This window comes from Mustela erminea, chromosome 2 (assembly GCF_009829155.1).
Source record: "Mustela erminea isolate mMusErm1 chromosome 2, mMusErm1.Pri, whole genome shotgun sequence".
Classification (NCBI taxonomy): domain Eukaryota; kingdom Metazoa; phylum Chordata; class Mammalia; order Carnivora; family Mustelidae; genus Mustela; species Mustela erminea.
Genome location: NC_045615.1, coordinates 133,218,464 through 133,232,330, shown reverse-complemented (window position 1 = coordinate 133,232,330; position 13,867 = coordinate 133,218,464). Strand labels below are relative to the sequence as shown.

The following is a 13,867-nucleotide window of genomic DNA, read 5'->3' as shown; positions in this document are numbered from 1 at the left end:
CATCATTTCCCAAGCCTTCTGCTTTAAACACACACCCCCGCCCCGCCTTCGCCTAGACTGGGAGGATGGTCTTGGAGACATTAGCCACCGTCTCCCCAAGTTGAGGCTTCCCGAATAAGCCAACCTGTCACTTGTCTCTCAAGTATGGATATTCACAAGGTGAGCAGCCAAACTGAGATTAGAATCAGTTCTCTGTCTGGTAACAACAGGACCCTCAGGCCCATCAGTTGGCAACTCTTATCTGTACATTAAAAATATAGATCAGTAGTACCAGCCCATTTTTGGTGCTTCTTTTCCTGTTTCTTAGAGAACAGTCACCCAATTTCCTAATGTAGTTTCTTGCATCGTTTGGAATTGTATCAAAAACCCTACAGTTTCTTGCTACTTCCTGATAGCTAAAAGAGGCAATATTTTTATTACTAAATGCTTATTTTGATAGAACATTACATAAGGATTTTTTCTGAATAAATGTGATACTGAATCCTGTAACAATGTTTCATACACAGAGAAGATGCTCAAATTATTATTAATAGTATACTACCTCATAAAGTTGCTATGAGAAATAAATGTCAATGCACATAAATAATAAGAACACTGTATATGTACTTAATCAATAGTTAATATTACTGTTACTGTTTTCTAGTGTGATCCAAATAACCCACTGGAAGCCAGGAATCATCAAGAGAATCACCTGGTTTTCACTGGAATATTATTCTATTGCTAAAGCTAGATGAAGTGAACCAGAGAGGAATAATACTACATACATCCAGGAAATTCTGTTAATCATCTTTCCTAAAGTTAGTGAACAATGCTGAGGAAGGGTCTTCCTTGAGCTAACCCATCGCCCCTTTCCTTGCAATCTCAAAACATTTTAATCAAATTATGTTATAGAGATGAAAAGATTAGCTAAATTTTAAAAATACAATTTAAAACTGGGTAGAAGCTATTTAACACTGCAAACGAACCTTCCCTAAGTGGAGATTTGAACATTCAATAAACAATAGATTTTAAAATCTGCTAACCAAATACTGAAGTTTCAGAAGACTAAATCATATCATAACATTGGTAACTATGATAACTATGTTACGATAGGATTTAGTCTTATCAATCTTTATATTTGTAATTATGACTTTTCAAAAGGTGAGGTTGAGTATTCTTGTATATAGCATTGTACTTAGATAAACTATGCCTACATACTGAAAGGCAGAATTCTCATGTTTTTATCTTTGGGCCAGACACTTAATTTCTCTGACACTCAGTTACCTACAAACAGGCATTATAATAGTCATTTTCGTGCTTATTTCACAACAATCTTCAGTACAATCAAGTAAAATAATGTAAGTGAAAACCCTTACAAAATGCAAATTGTTCTGCAAATGTATGATTATTTTTATTTTCCTTATCTTGAAATGTTAAAATGCTCATAAATATAAGCACATTAATTACAAATGTTCGTGTAAATACAAAGATGAAAGTTATATGTTTGAGGGTTTTTTTTTAAGATTTTATTTAATTTGAAAGACAGAGATCACAAGTAGGCAGAGAGGCAAGCAGAGAGAGAGGAGGAAGCAGGCTCCCTGCTGAACAGGCAGCCCTGGGACCATGACCCAAGCGGAAGGCAGAGGCTTTAACCCACTGAGCCACCCAGGCGCCCTATGTTTGAGTTTTTAGAAAGGAGCCAGCGAATTATAGTATGTGGTATAAATATATCCCTTTTTGCCTCTATTTTTCTCTAATAGTTTTAAATTTGTAAAAAAAAAAAAAAAAAAAGGGAATGAAAATTATAGAAATTACAGAAAAAGATTCTGAGTATAAAACAGATTACACAAGTTCGAAGATAAGGTCAAGATAAGACTACTGATTCTTAATTACCATCTGAAATTTAATCCCAGAGGAAAATATTAGAAAAACCAAATGATCTTAATTATCTGCATCACTGACCCACCCCGAGAAACTTCAGAAATATGTTGCTACTAAGATCAAGGTGTATCTCAAATCTAATCGTGCTCTGAGTGGATGAGAGCTATGAGCTATATAGTGGTTTTATAATTTGTCTTCCATGAAGTAAGTTATTTTTTAAAAAATAAATAAAATTTTTTTTCTAAAATTTTCCAGTTATGAGGAGTAAAACCATTTATCTGGGTAGGATTATCCTTACAGCAGAATATCTTAAAAAGAACTAAAAAAAGACACCTACATCAGAATGTTCTGTTAATTTCAGGAACCATTTCTAAACCAATTAACTGATAAATTAGAATACCAGTAGGAAACAAGTCCATCAGGATATCTTTATTTATCTTTGGCTCCGGAAAGACTTTCCTGGTCATCTAACATGATCAGAAGAAAAATAACAGATCAATACACAACTTCTTTGTTTTCCCCCTTAAATATTAAAGACATGAAAGACATGAAGGAATATTTTTATTAACGCTAGTAAACTAGATGAATTTCCCTTTCACACGCTTAGTCAGTGATTCTCAAACATGAGTGTATGCACAAACAACCGAAACAGTGGCTAATAAATGCGTATTTCCAGGCCACAATTAGATCCCAGGTTTTCAGATTTCCAAACAGGCCTCTCTTGAGCATTATACTCTTGTCGTTTCTGGGAGAAATGGGAAACCCAAGCACCTATATCTGAAGAGCCATAATCTAGACCCACTGGAGGCCTTGAGTGATTTACAAGTGAAACAATGAACACACCCATTCCAATGCCCACCTAAGCATCTAGTGACTCTTCTCGTTTTACCTCCTGGTCCCTTCCTATCCACAAAAACTTTTGCACATCCTGTATCACCCAGGATTCTATAGGGTAAACAAATAAGCAAGTGAAGTGGGAATTTGTTCTACATCCCTTTTATAGATAACTTCCTAAATAAATACTGCTAACTAAAAGGGATGCCTGGGTGGCTCAGTTGGTTAAGCATCTGTCTTCAGCTCAGATCATGATTCCAGAGTCCTGGGATCCAACCCCACATTGGGTTCCTTGCTCAGCAGGGAGCCTGCTTCTCCCTCTGTCTGCCACTCCCCCTGCTTGTTCTCTCTCTGTCTTCCTGACAAATACATAAATTAAATCTTAAAAAAAAAAAATAAGTACTGCTAAAGAAGTATAAATGTTTGAGGCAAATAATTTCAAAGACTACCCTCTGCACAGTTGAAATTTTAGCAAGATATATGCCAATATTCTATGAGACAGAAGTAACAGAATGGGAAACTAACAAAGAGGAAGCCAAGTGATTTACAGATTCCTTGGAAGCTTTTATTTATATTTGGGGTTTCCCCAAGTTTCAAGTTGAGTGCTTTAAGATTTTATAACTTAAAACTGGAAGAAAAACCTGTTTTTTCAATTACAGTTCCTTTCTGCAATAAGATTGTGCATTGAAACCTTAATCAAATATCTAAGATATCACTCCTCATTTTTTCCTCCCTGAAAGAAATTGCCTAATTACAGTTATATCCAGTTAAGTTTGCTGCTTACTTTCTAAGGGATATAGGAAATACACAAAGATCCAGAGAAGAGTCACATCTATTTCCCTAACCATAGGAGTAACTGAATGGTAACTTCTGTTCTTCGTTCCTGGGGCTTCTCTGCTACTGCATTGCAGGAAGCCTACTCAGTCACCCTAAGGCACATGCCTAAGACATTTGTCACTCCTTACGACATACCTATCCTTTAGCAAGCAGCAAGCATCCAAGTTAGCTCTCTATATAATGCTATGTAGGTTCATCGCATCACTCCAAGGGATGCTCTTTACACATGATGTGAATGGGGCCTCCTTAAATAGTGCATCTGGCACTATCCAAGGTAGGCGCTCTGTTAACTTAGGTTTCATCCTGGAGAAATCAGAGAACGGTCCGTGAGAGTGATGGCAATGATGACGATGAAACTAATGATGGTGGTCAAAATTGGTGACTTTGCCCACATTATAAACAAAGAAGTGCCAGCTAGAAAAAAATGATTAAATATCAGACTTTAAGGGGTCTCTGCTAGTAACCACTACTGTTGTCTTAAAGCAAAGGGTAAATGGTGTAGTGGTAAATTATTAGGAAATAAGAGTTTTATTGGATTTTTTTCTTAAGAAAAGGGGTGATGGAATTATGCATAGAAAAATATGCAAGTAGGGGCACCTGGGTGGCTCAGTCAGTTAAGCGTCTACCTTCTGCTCAGGTCATGATCTCAGTCCCAGAATTGAGCCATATGTTGGGGCTCCCCGCTCAGTGGGTAGTCTGCTTCTCCCTCTCTCTCTCTCTCCCTCTGCCTCTCCCCCTGTTCATGTGCACTCGCTTTCTCTCCAAATAAATAAACAAGATCTTTAAAAAAAAAAAAAAAAGGAAAATATACAAGTAAACTACTGTTAACTAATCTAGTACTAAGATTTGATTTTGGAATTTCCTTTCTCTCCTATGGGTGGATTTCTAGCTCTACTAGGACAAAGCCATAGAGAGGAAAAGTTGTGGGGTTTTTGTGTGTGTGTGTGTGGTTTTTTTTTTTAGGATTTGAAAATTTAAAGTATTTATGCATAAGTCATCGTTTTTGGGGGCGATCTGAACAAATTCAAATTAAAATTCTAAAATTGGTGCAGCACTTTTGTAAAACCCTCCAGATCATAAAGCAATTCAAATCATGATTCAACTAAAAACTAAATTAATCAAAATAAATGCAAACATTCTTTAAACTTTATTATTATAGAGTCTTGGTCTACACCTTGGCAATAATAATTTCTGCAGTGGGTAAAACACAGCCACCACCAAGATGATTTCAATGTAATAGTCATATCTCTAGAAATCTATACAAGATTTTTTCCAACCTAGTCAAACATAGTCATCAGTTCCCTACCTCCAGCCTTAATCAGTGAAATCTTTCATGGGCAAATTCTGAGTATGAAAAGAACCTTTGATCTTAACTGTTTTTACCCTTTGATTTCTTTTTTTAAAATCCTGGTGTTATGATCTTTCCAAATACTTCCCTCAAAATGAAAAATAATCAAATACCTTTGGTTAAAATCCTTTCTCTCTACCACTACTGCATCCTTCTATAATGCAGAGGCAATGAATAATTCATCAAGGATATTTTATTTAAATGTTGAGAATCATAGAAAATGGTATTACAATGAAAAATATTGGTCTGCTTCCTTAATGATAGTGATTATGACTTCTATTCCTGAAAAAATGATGCCTGTTTTCAACCAAAAATCATTTACCAGTGCTTCCGGGCAATTTCAAAAATTTGTCTAAACATTAGATCATTGCCAAAGGCCCCAGGACCTGAATAATACATTCCTACATTACTGTGCAGAATCTATCACATATTAAAGGCTAATGTTTTTTAGTATAAAACCTGGATCTCACTCCATATATATTACAGAGGAATAACTTCTTCAAGTGCCACTCTAGAGTTCTTGCGGGCAAATGAATGAAGAAATCCACCTCAGAAAAAAACCTGCAACTTCCAGAGCAGAAGGAGAAAGCTCAAGTTCGTCTTTACAACTTCCTATCATTCCAACTTAACCCAGTGCGGCTGAATGCGGCACTCCAACTTCTCTGTTTTAAAATCTATACAAGAGATGATAAATGCTGATCTGCCATCTTGAGGAAGATAAACCAGAAATTAACTTCCAAACTGTGCTCAGATGTTTTGAACATTATAGTCTGTCTTTTTTTTTTTTTCCCTTGGCTAAGAAACAGATGCATTGTTCCAGCCATGGCACACTGGAAGAAAAGACCACTTAAATGTTAGAAATTTGGCTTTGAGAATCCATCTAATTTGCTAAGCATAATAACCCTATTTTTAACCGATGGCTGTTGAGACAATATCTTCGATGGGGGAGTGACTCATGAAGTATGTAGGAATCATGAATAAGAGAGGTTTGCTTTCAACTGGAGGGCAGAGGTACTGAGAGGGTGAGTTAGGAACAAAGCCCAGGGGGAGCAAAGTACACGGACTTACCTGCAGTACTTTGGCCAAATTGTTAAATAGAGCTTGTCCAGCACTCACTTTGTATTTGACGCCTCTGACTGTGCCATTTTTGCTTAAAATGTTGACTCTTCTTGTTCCAAAACCCTTCTCGCTGGCAGCCCTTGCTAACGCCAGCAAGTTATCCTGGTCGTCTTCGCACTCATCGCTTTCCGATCCCATGTGGCCATTTTGCTGTCCATCGGACTCACTCCGTCCATCTATCCCGCAGATGCTGGCACATTCGGAATCCAGAGAGCCCGAAGGCTGCCCGTCTTCATACACCTCCTTCAGCACCCGCCCGCTGTGAGATGACGCGATCCGAAACCGGACTTTCCGTGGCCTGTCACTTTCTGGCTTTATGTCCCTTTTGAGCATGATCACTTCCACCCACACACACTGTTCACATAATTCTGGATCCCTCGCGAATGCACGAGTCTACTTGCCACATAGCAATATCAGAGCTTCATTCTCCTGACAGCAGCACCCATACGAAACTAACATCGAAAGGAAAGAGGAGTCCTAAGACTTACAGTGCATCTCTATTAATAATGAATGTCTCTGTGTGTGCTATGGTTACCTTTAAACTAAAACCTGCAAATGATCCCAGCCTTTAAATATTAAATAGCTATGGGGGACTCTTTAACAGGACAAGTGCAAGAAAGCGGCATGCGATGAAACAAAAAATAAGTGTGGGGCAAGGAAATGAAAGACTCCAACTTTAAAGCCAGCGATGAGTGTTGAAAAAGATGTTAGCAGACGAGGATCTCTACTATTCACTGTCAAGGGTGAAGGCCAGAGATAAAACGTGGAATCTAATGTTTAGGCTGGAACGAGTCATAGCCTTCCCACAGGGCTTATATCATTTGTTCTTTTCCCTGTTAGCACAAGATCATTAAAATGGGCAGTGGACTACATGCCAACATGGAGCTTTGAATACTAGTTCTTCAATCATCTATTAGACTTCCTCAGTATTGTATAAGATGCATTTTCAACCGACGTCTTCTTGCACAAGTGATTTTGCCAAAGAATAACTTTTTAACAAATTATGAAACTTTTGTTACTTTTCCACTTTGGCTAGCAGCAAGCAAACATACTCTCAGACAGAGGGAAAGGTTTTGGAAGGAAACTTAATGAAACGATCAGGGAAGAATGGAAGATCCTCCAAGCCAGCCAGATCAGGCAAAGCAGTCCATGTGATCTGTCTTAATAAATATATCCAAATCACCCATGCATACAGAAGCAGCCTCCTAACACTGTGCTCGTGGATTTGCTGACACTTGGACGAGTGACTGAACAATCTCTTAAGATACAAGACCATATTAAAATGTACACTATGGGGAGTGCCCCAACCTGTCAACCTCCAGAGTGAGGACACACAGCTGGCCCTCATACTGCACTTCAAGCTTTTTTAATGTTTATAGTTTTATCTGATATAATCTTAACTTACACTTATTTTAGAAAATTCGGAAGAGCACAGTACTGAAAATAAAAGTCAAACCAAAAAAGAAAAGTAAAAAATAACCTCACTAGAGATGTTAACAATTTTGTGAAATATTGGGGGCGCCTGGATGGCTCAGTGGGTTAAGCCTCTGCCTTCAGCTCAGGTCATGATCTCAGGGTCCTGGGATCGAGCCCCGCATCGGGCTCTCTGCTCAGCAGGGAGCCTGCTTCCCTTCCTCTCTCTGCCTGCCTCTCTGCTTACTTGTGATCTTACTGTGCTTACTGTCAAATAAATAAATAAAGTCTTAAAAAATAATAATTTTGTGGGTATGAAGATGAGATGCTCTGATGGTCACAAAACCATATTGCCCAGCCTCTTGCAATTTAAAGGGAGAAGGAACAAGTGCCTAGCCTTTGCTGATGGGAAGTGAGCAAAAGTAATGCATCATTTGTGGACCGAAGCAGTTAGGAGAAAGAGTCCCCTGCCCATGCCCTCTCTCTTCGTCCCCCATCTGCTAGCTGGAATGACCCCAGGAGTCCCGAAGCCATTTACTGAGCTTGTCAGAGTCACAAATTCACACCGGCCGCTGAACTATGTTATAAGCGAAAAATAAGCCTTTACTGTGTCAAGCACTTGGAGGTTGAAATTTAAGGGCTGTTTGTCAGTGCTCCCATATATAAAATTATACCAGATTTAACAACTTGCTTTTTTCATTCACCATTATATAGCGAGTCATTTCCTATATCTTTATTTTGAAAAACATGAATTTAGTGTGTGTATTAAAAGCCCTTCCAATAGTTGTACAATATTTTCTTTCTCTTTCTGGATGGCTAGATGTTTAAATTATTTAAAATATTCAGTAAAATAATGCTGCATTGAATGTTCTTGTTCAAAAATCAGTGTAGATATATCTAAGTAGTTCTTTAGTGTCAATTCCTTTGGGTAAAATTGATGAGGTAAGAATATTTTTTAATGTCAAGCTTTTGACATAAATTGCCAATTACAGATAAGAAAAGTTGTATAATTTACACTTCACCTAGTATATGAGTTCTTACTCTACTGCACTCTCACCAGTGCCAATGGTGCATATTACTAATTTTCAATAATGTTTATTTTGTCAAGTTGAAAAGCAGTATTTCAGTAATGTTATAATTTCCCAACTCTGAGCCCTGTTGATGACTTTCATTCTGAATATTTTCTTCATATAGAACTCTCACTGAAGAAAAAGGTGGGAGAAAAATAGAAATCTCTACTTCATGGCCAATTGAATTAGGAATCAAATATTAGAGAATTCTATATAATCCCCAAAAAGAGGAAGGGGGGGTAGGAAGGGAGAGAGAAAGAGCTAGCACTATATCAACTATTTCTAAGTGACAGTAGTAAGAGGATTTAACTTGGCAAACTAAAGAGTGTATAGTCAAAGGGCATAACAAGAGAGCATAAGTGAGGAAATACTTATTGGGGAAGAAGAGAAAAAATAATTCATTTTTACAGCCAAATGTTAAGATCTTTAAAATACATCAAAGTGGGGCGCCTGGGTGGCTCAGTGGGTTAAAGCCTCTTTCTTCGGCTCAGGTCATGATCCCAGTGTCCTGGGATCGAGCCCCACATCGGGCTCTCTGCTCAGCAGGGAGCCTGCTTCCTCCTCTTTCTCTGCCTGCCTCTCTGCTTACTTGTAATCTCTGTCTGTGAAATAAATAAACAAAATCTTTAAAAAAAAATACATCAAAGTGAGTGGCGAGAGCATGAATATTAGCCTAATCAAGAAAAAAATCAAAATTCTTTGATCGTCCCAGTTATTTTTTGCCCTGGACTCCTTATGTAATCTAATCCTGTTCCCTTTTGCTAGATGTTTGGTTTGGACAGAGTGCTACAGCATGAGAAGAATTTTGAAGTCAAAAAGCCTAGGTTCAAATTCTAGCATACCTCGGTGAGAATGTTCTTTCCATCACCCAAATCTTCAATTTTCCCCTTAGTAGAATGGAGATAACAATATCTGCCTTAGTGAGTCATGCTTACAGAGTATCTGCAACATATTACTTAATGTGTTTGTGATGATGTCTATATATACTATATGTCCTCTGTATGGAAACAATGAATTTTAGCCTGAATAAGGCAAGACAAGGACTACACAAGATTGCAATCAATAAATACACTCAAAGTTAAGAGTCACTTATGGTACCCTTGGGGATAAAAATATATGTTTATAAAAAATAAAAAATTTAAAAAAATACACTCGAAGGATAGAAAAATTTCAATAGAATGATTAAAAATTTTGTGATATTTTAAATATATATGTTAAAAATATAGTGTGCATATATGTACCTATACACATGTGTATGTATGCATATCTATTATTTATATACTTATATACTATCTTAAAATGAGACTAGTTGAGAGTCATCTCTCTTTCAAGGATGAGCTGAAAGTCCGGTAAACTGGAAACCAGCCTGCCACAAGTATAAGGAGGTATCTGCTGCGGTGAGAATACATTTTAATAATTGCAATTCACACACTTATCTTAGACTGATAAAAAAAAAATAAGCTCTTTTCAGCAGGTAACTTTGCAATTTTTCTTTCATTCGGGCAATGATTCCACAAGTAGCTACTGCATGCCACCCAAGGATAAGACACAGCTAGCCACTATGGCAAATATAAAGATACGTAAAATTGTGCTCATGCCTTCCATTGGTAACGTTGCTGAAACAAAAGAGCTGGAGTTCAATGCAGTGTATCCTAAGCTAATATAAAATCCCACTTCTGTGAAATAACCAAGTCAACAGTCCTTTCCAGCAGAAGACATCAACAACATTCTCAACACTTTCCGCTCTCATTCTGCTTACTATTTGCTCCCAGCTGCTTGATGTTAATACAGCAACTTCTAACTACTCCATTTGCCACCTTTTCCTCGTATCAGTTTATTATTCCCTACATTTTACTCACTCTGCCGGGTTAGCCGCCTCCCTTCAGAAAGAAGTTCCTTCTTCTCTTCCTTCAGATGTACTCTTTCAATCATTTATTCATTTTAACAATATTTATCAAGCACCTAAAAAATACCAGAGAGTTGTTAGATCTATACAGGTGAACACAACAGGCATGTTCCCTGCCTTTGGAAGTAAATGGGGGAGGGGGGATGGGTGAGCCTGGTGGTGGGTATTAAGGAGGGCACGTATTGCATGGAGCACTGGGTGTGGTGCATAAACAATGAATCTTGGAACACTAAATATATATATATATTTATATTTATATATTATTATATATTTAAGTATATATTTAATATATATATTATTTTATATATATATATATATATTTTTTTTTTTTTTAAAGTAGATAACATGGGGGGCCTGGGTGGTTCAGTGGGTTAAAGCCTCTGCCTTTGGCTTCGGCTCAGGTCATGATCCCAGGGTCCCGGGATTGAGCCCCACATTGGGCTCTCTGCTCGGCAGGGAGCCTGCTTCCCCCCCATCTCTCTCTCTCTCTCTCTCTCTCTCTCTCTCTGCTTCCCTCTCTGCCTACTTGTGATTCTGTCTGTCAAATAAATAAATAAATAAAATCTTTTTTAAGAAAATAGATAACTACAATAAACAAATAAAGGTATAATAACATTATAACAAGCGTTACAGAGAAAAAGAGGTGGCTATAACAAGAAATGATAAAAGAAGGGAGCCTACTTTACACGAAATAGTCTCAGCCAGCCTCTCTGAAAAAGAGACATTAAATGAGGGTCTACCAACAATGGAAGAGATCCACCTTGTAAAGGTTCGAGGTGGGCAGGAGCAGTTGGAGGCAGTTCCTCAGCTGTGGTAACGTAAGGCCCTGGGGCCGAATATTAGCAGGTTTGTTCAAAGAACTAAATAAAGGCAGAGCGGCTGAAGACAACTGTGACTCCTACTCTGCAAAGCCCTTCTGAAAAGGGCCAACTAACTAACTAACTAACCTAAGTAACGAGACCTTTCCTTCTTAACCCCATTCCTTAATTTATGCAGTCCCCTCAAAACATGAAACAAACCTTGTAAACCATATTATCAATGTAGAAATATTTCAAACACTCATAAATTCAACACCAATGGTCATCTGTTTGTTTAAAATAGTAAATTATAAACTCTAGAAGCTAAATAGAGGGCAGAACATTGCATGAGCCAAACTAGAACTACTTTGGAAAGTATTATTAATGATCAATTCAAAGAAAAAAAATTTTCCTTGCTCAATTCCCAGTAGAAATGATAACCCAACAGCTAGACCTAGACCTGGGTTTTTCTTGTTGGTGTCAATTTTTTAATCAGAATATCTAATTATTTCCTTATTTGTAGAAAAAACAGGACATCAAAATTTAATTATTATTTTACTCATCCTATCTCCAAATATTGCCCCACATACTATGAGACACATACTATCCTGTGTCTGATTAGCATTGCATGGTGAGAAGTAATTTTAACTATATCCCTGATATATCTGATATGATAACCAGAACATAATTTTTAAAAATCCCTTGAATCATAGTAAATATATACAACATGTCTGCATTTGCTGCTATTTTATAACTATCACATTCACTATTTTGTTTTTTGGTATTAAAAACAGTAAAACTTGGTCATTGAAGTAAAGCAAAACTCTGCCTGTCATTAACGAAGTAATCGCCTTTTCTCCAGCAACACTTGTCAACCGAGAAGTAATAAGTCATGACTCACTCCCCAAGTGCTGTTCTCAGAACTCCTGGATGGATGGAGAGAACGTATCAATTTTTATTTTCTAACTACGCTGGTGACTGGAAGGGAAAAGTGATTCACTAACCATGAGTGAAATAGGGAAAATAAACTGTCCCTGAAACTTTTCAGCATATGGAATATTGAACCCTTCTTAACGCTTCTTAACATGACTTTAAAAATCAAAATTCACAGTTCAATTATTAATTTGAAGTGGAGAGAACTTCTAGCCAGAAAAGAAACTAAGTGCATTAAAGAAAATATTCTTTAAAAGCAGGACTATTTTCTTATTACACAACAAGAGAGATGGAGGATTTCTGAATTTATATATTAGTTATGAATGGGAGCTAGGGGTCCATAAAATGGACCCATAGGGGTTTGAATCTTGGATCAGCCAACCTCTGAATGACCTTGAATCTCAGTTTCCCGATCTGTCAAGTAGTTCCTACTGCATAGAATGTTTGGAAAAATTAAGTAGAGTGATATATATGAAGTGTTTAGCATAGTGCTCAACAAATGATAGCCATAAATTCTTATCTGTTTCTTAAACAAGCTAATAGCCAGTACATACTGTTTGGAGGACAGTAAGAAGAATGGAGCCCGGAGAGCATAATTAACTGACAGGGGGTCAAGGCAATCCCATTCTGTTTCTGGCCTGATTCTAGAGCTTCAAGGCTCAATCAGTCTGTCCTCACCAAGGTCCTGGAGAACAGCTCCGGGTACCAAAGCCTTGTTCACTCTTTACATCTCTGGACTGAGAGTTTACCATATGTTAAGTGGATAGTGGGGGCAGGAGGTTTCGGTGCTAGCTTACATCTCTCACTATGGACCCTGAGCAGGCATAGCTGTCTCAGCATCCTGGGCTGCTCAGCTCTGGATTCCACATGCACCCCAGGATTTCCTTCCATTGGACAATTATATAAAGTCTCTAAAATTAACATAACCACAGAAGAAAGAAGATCAATAAACAGTCCCCAGAGAAACTACTTCCCACTTTTATAGTTTAATTTTCATCTTGGATTCACCACTATATCTTGTAGAGTGTTTTGCAAATAAACAGGGCTCGGAGAACTATTTGCTGAATTGAAATGAGCTAAGTTAGATTTTAATGTCAGAACAAAGTGACCTCACATGTTAGGAGAGAGGTAAATAACAACTGATATGATTACTTCCGTCTCTTTCTGTCCTGCTTCCAGTTCATATGTGAGGTGGGAAATAATGACTATTCACTTTTGAGGCAAAATAGCTGAGGCATATAATGTTGTTGGTGTCATTAAAGGCACCTTCTATACTACATTACAAATTATTGGATGCTAGAGAGTAAATAGTGTATTCTGCCTATAGAACCCAAGTCCCACTTCGCACCAAGGAACTTTATATAAGGTCAACCTTCATTCTCAAGCATGAAACTCCTTATTTTTCTTGAATAAGGAGTTTCTTGTGTATTCTGTGACTAAGATTCTTCAAACATGGAGGGGAAATAATCTCTTTTAGATTCTTCTTCAATCAGACTGTCACTATGGAAAATGTCTATAAATATGTCTTACGGTAGAAAGATTTTTAAACTAACTACATTGTACTATTACTCCAAGATACTGGTGTACGGATTCAACATTCTTAATTCCTAATAAAGATATAATCAATAGATTAAATTGTGCATACGTTTATCCTACACACAGGAAGTTTACTTCTCTTCTGCTTGGAACCATCCAAGGGAAATCCAATCACTTTGGGATGGAGAGAAGTTTGGACAAAATGAATAAACAC

The 13,867-nt window shown here is 37.4% G+C and overlaps 1 protein-coding gene across 1 annotated transcript in view; it reads right to left on the bottom strand.

The window, feature by feature from the left end:
• GRXCR1 (glutaredoxin and cysteine rich domain containing 1) overlaps positions 1–10,497 on the bottom strand; it is a 132,430-nt gene extending 121,933 nt beyond the window's left edge. The window contains exons 1-2 of the mRNA XM_032334201.1: positions 10,341–10,497; positions 5,948–6,450 (exon numbers count right to left, since the gene is read on the bottom strand). Of these exons, the coding sequence (XP_032190092.1) occupies positions 5,948–6,331 (384 nt within the window). The 5' untranslated portion in view covers positions 6,332–6,450; positions 10,341–10,497. The remainder of the gene's footprint in view (positions 1–5,947; positions 6,451–10,340) is intronic.
• Between the last annotated feature and the right edge of the window lie 3,370 nt (positions 10,498–13,867).